Source organism: Alexandromys fortis, unplaced genomic scaffold (genome assembly GCF_014885135.2).
Source record: "Alexandromys fortis isolate MF-2015 unplaced genomic scaffold, M_Fortis_MF-2015_v1.1 scaffold_57, whole genome shotgun sequence".
Lineage (NCBI taxonomy): Eukaryota > Metazoa > Chordata > Mammalia > Rodentia > Cricetidae > Alexandromys > Alexandromys fortis.
The window spans coordinates 7,958,110-7,964,109 of record NW_026067941.1 but is presented as its reverse complement, the minus strand read 5'-3'; the positions used below and the strand labels follow the sequence as shown (position 1 = coordinate 7,964,109).

General features: G+C 46.9%; 1 protein-coding gene across 6 annotated transcripts in view; it reads left to right on the top strand.

Annotated features, from left to right (window-relative positions):
• The window catches only part of Slc37a3 (solute carrier family 37 member 3), a 43,324-nt gene that overhangs the window by 11,528 nt on the left and 25,796 nt on the right, over positions 1–6,000 (top strand). For all 6 annotated transcript variants that reach the window (XM_050148071.1, XM_050148066.1, XM_050148067.1 and 3 more), the window contains 2 exons: positions 1,199–1,349; positions 3,520–3,628. In XM_050148071.1, coding sequence (XP_050004028.1) covers positions 1,261–1,349; positions 3,520–3,628 — 198 coding nt within the window. In that variant the 5' untranslated portion in view covers positions 1,199–1,260. The remainder of the gene's footprint in view (positions 1–1,198; positions 1,350–3,519; positions 3,629–6,000) is intronic.

Genomic DNA, 6,000 nt, shown 5'->3' with positions numbered 1-6,000 from the left:
TGGATTTTTTTTTAAAGATTTATTTATTTATTTATACAGTATCCTGCTTGTAGGCCAGAAGATGGCACCAGATCTCATTATAGGTGGGTTGTGAGCCACCATGTGGTTGCTGTGAATTGAACTCAGGACCTCTGGAAGAGCAGTCGGTGCTCTTAACCGCTGAGCCATCTCTCCAGTCCCCTCTCTAGATTTTTTTAGGTTTGTTTTTATTATTTTAAATTATATGTAGGTATATGTATCTGCAGGTGCGTGCGTGCACATGGGTGCAGGTTCCCATGGAGACCAGAGGCAGCAGATCCCCTAGAGCTGGAGATACAGACACTGTGAACTGCCTGATACATAGATGCTGGGAATTAGGCTCAGATCCTCTGGAAGAGCAGTCCATGCTCCCAACACTGAGCTGACTCCTCAGCCCTGTGCAGACTCTTTATTTTAATCAACATTTCTAATATTACTTGGAACTTTTTTGGTTTTGTTTGTTGGTTTGTTTTTCGAGACAGGGTTTTCTATACAGTTTTGTAGCCTTTCCTGGAACTCGCTCTGTAGGCCAGGCTGTCCTCGAACTCACAGAGATCGCCTACCTCTGCCTCCCGAGTGCTGGGATTAAAGGCGTGCGCCACCACCACCGCTTGGCTTAATTGGAACTTTTGTTACTTACCTTTAAGAGCTAAGTTCTTCTGTGTTGTCTGTTTACTTCCTTTGCTTTTTCTGTAAAAATGAATGCTTTTCTTCTCCGTTTGCACGGCTGTTCCTTCTACTGGGTATATTCTTTTGTTGAGGTTTCTTTTCCTACTCCAGGACTAGCCCGTGACTACAAAAAATAATTTTCAATACCGTTTTCTGGTACCAGATAGCTTATGAGATGAAGTTGTGATTATTCATTGAAGTTGTGATTATTCATTGACTGGTCATAAACCTACTAGTTTAGATTCCACAAAATTTATTTCAGATAGATTGGGTTATCATTCTCTCTGTCTCTGTCTGTCTGTCTTTCTGTCGTGTGTGTATGTGTGTGTTTGCGACAGATCTCCTGTAGCCCAGGCTGACTCAAACTCACTTGGTAGCTGAGGATGACCTGAGCGAACTCGATTCTTCTGCCTGAACTTCCCAAGTGCTGGCGTTAGAGGCGTGTGCCAATAGGTCTGCTTTTTGCTTGAAAAAAAAAAAAAATGTCAATAATGTATCTTTGTCTTTCCAGAAAGAAGTGATGTAATTTATCACTGAAGACTGAAGTCGGGGTGAAGAGGGAGGCGAGCGAGCATGGCCTGGCCACGATTTCTGCAGAGGGGGTCTCTGCTCAGCGGCTTCAGCCATCACCATGTCGCTGTGTTCCTGCTCACTTTCTTCAGGTAGTGGCTTCCCGACTCTTCCCGACTCGAAGAGTGGTGCTGCAGCAGAGCGCCCAGTGTGCTGGTTGACACGGGCTTCCGTCTGTCTGTACCTCATTTGTTTTCAGTTTTGATGCTTGGCGCGGAACTCATGGCTGCAAGCTTGCTGAGTGCATTCTGTGTTGCTGAGCTAAACCTCTTACGCTCAGCTGTGCTTCCCCCGCCCCCCCAAGTATTTAATGACATTCTCATAAGTCAAAGTGTTTGAGATAGGGTCTCACTGTGTAGCTCTGGTTGTACTGGAACTTGCTGTGTAGGTCAGGCTGACCTTGAACTCACAGAGTTCTCTGCCTCCTGAGTGCTGGGATTAAAAGCCTGTGCCACCTCACCTGGCCACAATTTGACATTTTAAAAAACTTTATGTGTATGAATGTTTTGTCTGCATGTACACCACATGCTGTAAGTGTACCACATACATGCAATGCCTGTGGAGGCTGGAAGAGGGCATTGGAGCTCTTAGAAGTGAAGCAATTAAGGGTTGTGAACCATCACATGGGTGCCCAGAACTAAACCTGGCTCCTCTGCAAGAACAGCAGCAAGTGTTCTGTTTCCTCTCTCCCCCCCCCCCCCCCCCCCCCCCCCCCCCCCCCCCCCCCCCCCCCCCCCCCCCCCCCCCCCCCCCCCCCCCCCCCCCTCCCTCCCTCCCTCCCTCCCTCCCTCCCTCCCTCCCTCCCTCCCTCCCTCCCTCCTTTCCTTCCTCCTTTCTTTTTTCTCTTTTTTTCGGGATAGAGTTTCTCTGTGTCCTGGAATTAGCTGTGTAGACCAGGCTGTTCCCAAACTCACAGAGATCCACCTGCCTCTGCCTCCCGAGGGCTGGAATTGAAGGTGCGTGCCACCACCACCACCTAGCTAGCATCAAGTGTTTGTATCTATTGAGCCATCTTCCAGCTCACATAATTCAATTTTAAAGTTTTATTTTAATTAATTTCTGTGGTGATGGGAATGAAATCATAGCATTTTATTTGTGCTTAGCCTGTACTTAACCCCTGAGCAGCACATTATGTTTTGTGGCTCTTAATTATTATTATTTTTTTTTGTAATTTTATGTATAGAATTCAGTTCTGGCATGTAATTCTAGGCTGAGCCCCTGAGCTTTATTTCCAACTCTATTTTTATGGAGACCAGGTATATATTTGTGGTTCCAAGGCTAGCCTGATTGTGTGTGTGTATCCCACTACCTCTGTGCTTGTATTATAGATGTGCATTCTGGTATCCCCGTTGTACTTTGTTGATGGCTAGGGTAGTAGTTCTCAAGGTCATTTTGTTCTCTAGGGGTTGTCAGTCTTGTGACATTTTGATCGTCCTGATGGAGGTTTACTATTTTCATTTCGTGTCAGAGACCAGGTGTGCTGCAATGTTCAACCTTGACAGAGAACTTGTTGATATACAATGCTGCAGTCTGACGTCAGGTGCTCTCTGTTGAAACCTGGAGCTTGAAACAAAGATGTGTGTGCTCAGATGTACAGAGCCTCTGAGAGCAGCAAAGATGAGAGGGATGTTGTCAGGAGTTTGGGTAGCTCCTGTGATCCTCGAGGCTTAGCAGCCCCGAACTAGTCCACATGACTGGAGGAGTTGTCTGTGTTTATGGTTCTATAGTCCTAAGTGACGTTTTTAGTAACATTTAATTATCGCGAGTGCCCTCTGCCATGGCGTGAGAGTGGAGGTCAGAGGACAAGATCTTGGAACCGGTCCTCACCTTTTACCACGTGTGCCCTAGGGATTGAATTTAGGCTGTTAGGCTTGGAGCCAGATCCTTTAGCCACTGAGTCATCCCACCAGCCCTATTTAATCTTTATCAAAAACACTACACATGTTATTTTGTGACATTGGTGTTTTGCCTGCATGCACATCTGTGCGAGGCGTTGGAGCCCCTGGAACTGGAGTTACAGACAGTTGTAAGCTGCCATGTGGGTGCTGGGAATTGAAACCGGGTCCTCTGGAAGAACAACCTATGCTCTTGCCTGTGGAACCCTCTCTCCAGCCCCAGCAGAGCCTGCCTTCATTGGCAGCTTTTGCAGTTTTCCTTGTAAAGCTTCCAAACTTGAATAAAACAAATGTGCACCTTTGGTTTTTGTTGAGCGCTGTTTTCTTTGCTTCTCATTCAGTTCTGTTTTCTCTCTGTGTTTTGCAGCTATTCGTTGCTCCACGCATCAAGAAAAACATTCAGCAACGTCAAAGTCAGTATTTCCAAGCAGTGGACCCCAAGTGCTTTTAACACATCCATTGACCTGCCTGCTGAGGTACGTGGAGTGCTGGGGTGGAGCTAAGAAGGGCTCCCCCTTAAGCGATTCCTAAGTTCTTTTCACATCATCTTATCAGGACTTTGAAACAACTTACTGTGTCCTAGGGTTTGAGCTCCAGACTGCAGTGAGTTCAGAACCTTCAGATTCAGCCCAGGCACCTAGCCCAACACCCCGTTTCTCCCTGTTGGGAGTTCACACAGCTCTGGTCACTGAGTTTTGCAAGTGCTGTGCGCATTTCTCCCTTTGATTTATTTATTTATTTCTCACTTTTTAGTTTTTATTCTAGTCTTGCACCTTTCTCCTTTCCCTCCTCTCTTCCTTCCTCTCCTCTCCTTTCTCTGTCTCCTCTTCTTCCTTTTTAAAAAAAATTTTTTTTTTAAATTTTTTGAGACAAGGTCTCTATGTAGTTAGTCCTGGCTGGCTTAGGACTCACTCTGAAGATCAGGTTGGCCGAACACACTGCCTGCCTCTGCCTCCCAAGTGCTAGTATTAAAGGTGAGCACACCACTGCCTGGCTTCTTCTTTTTGGAGACAGGGTTTCTCTATGTAGTCTGGCTGCTTTGGAACTTGCTCTGTAGACCAGGCTGGCCTCAAACTCACAGAGATCCACCTGCTTCTCCCTCCCTCCCGAGTGCTGGGAGTAAAGGCGAGTGCCACCCAGCTGGATACTTTTTTTCTTTTTTCTTTTTTTCTTTTTTTTTTTGGTTTTTCTCTGTAGCTTTTGGAGCCTGTCCTTGGAGCTCTTGTAGACCAGGCTGGCCTCGAACTCACAGAGATCTGCCTGTCTCTGCCTCCCAAGTGCTGGGATTAAAGGTGTGCACCACCACCGCCCCGGCAAGTACTCTTAACTGGTGAACCCCTCCTTACCCATTTTCTGCCTAAATTTTGCCATTCCCTTTGGGGTGATATAAATACCTTTTTCTTTTTTTAGAAAAAGAATGAATTTTATTTATTTGTATGTTTTGAGTGTTCTTTCAAGTGTTTGTTCTTTCCTTCCACCATGTGGTCCTAGATTCTGAAGCCCTTGCCAGTCCCTCATTTCTTTTGTTTGAACAAAACATCTTTGGCTTCTCCAGCTGTAGTTCGGTGACCTTGAGCTCTCAGTGCGGGACTCAGCTTCAGTCTGCTCAGTGTCCAGAAATCTGGCGTTTGTGTTTGGGGACTCTGGGTCCCCAGGTGTGATGGGTTAGTGGCGCCTTAGAGCACTCAGCACTGGGGTTTACTGCAGGGCAAGGGCAGGAAGCGAAATTAGCAAACGGAAAAGCGCCCAGCGTGAAGTCGGCTGGAAACCACACAGAGTGTTCCTAGTTTTCTAGTTTTTAACAAGAGCTGTGAATTGCTGTCTACTAGGGTTTTTATTGGGGCTGGTCACACAGGCGTCCTCTGTGTAGCACACTGAGATTCCAGAGTCTTGGGAAAGCAGGGTTCAGGATTGCTGGGTGCTGAGAGTGGGAGTCCTCCCTAGTCTGGTTAGGGTGATCTGATGTTTAGGGGTCAGCCTTGTGAGGAGGCTTCCCTAAGAGCCGCCTTGGGCCTGGTTGACTCTTCATGGTGGTGACCACAGTGTCGGCTCATTCGCCTGCTTGCTGCTTAATCCACCCGTCCTGGTGCTGGGGATTGGATCCAGGATCTCATCTGCACTAAGCAAGCGCCCCACCACGGGGCTTCACCCCCAGCCCTTTAGGTATTTATTCGACTCTAATTGATGTCGCAGTAGGTTCTTTTTCTGCAGAACTGCTGATTTTGCAGTCTGCAGTGACTGATCGGCTCCACAGAAGTCGGGCTCTGGCATGCCACGGAGCTCTGAGTTTCTTTACAATCCCATCTTGTTGATGCCCACACTCTGACCCAAGGCAGAAACTGGGAAACTAATTTAAATCCACCAGCCCTCAGGATTTTACCTTCTGTTAAATTACAATATTTGGGGTGGTTGAGAGCACTGACTGCTCTTCCAGAGGACCTGGGTTTAATTCTCAGCACCCACATGGCAGCTCACAGTGGTCCGTAACTCCACTTCCAAGGGACCTGATACCCATGGCAAAACACCAATGCCCATAAAATAAAAAAAATAATTAAAAAAAAAAGGTTCGCCTGGCAGCGGTGGTGCATGCCTTTAATCCCAGCACTTGGGAGGCAGAGGCAGGCGGATCTCTGTGAGTTCCAGGCCAGCCTGGTCTTTAAGAGCTAGTTCCAGGACAGGCTCCAAAGCTACAGAGAAGAAACAAGAAACCCTGTCTCGAAAACAAAACAAAAAAAAAAAAAAAAAAAAAAAAAAAGGTTCAGTAATTTTGTTTTGGAAAGATGAATGCTCAGCAGTTAGGAACACTTGTCCCTGCAGAGGACCCGAGCTGGGGTCTCGTCACCCATGC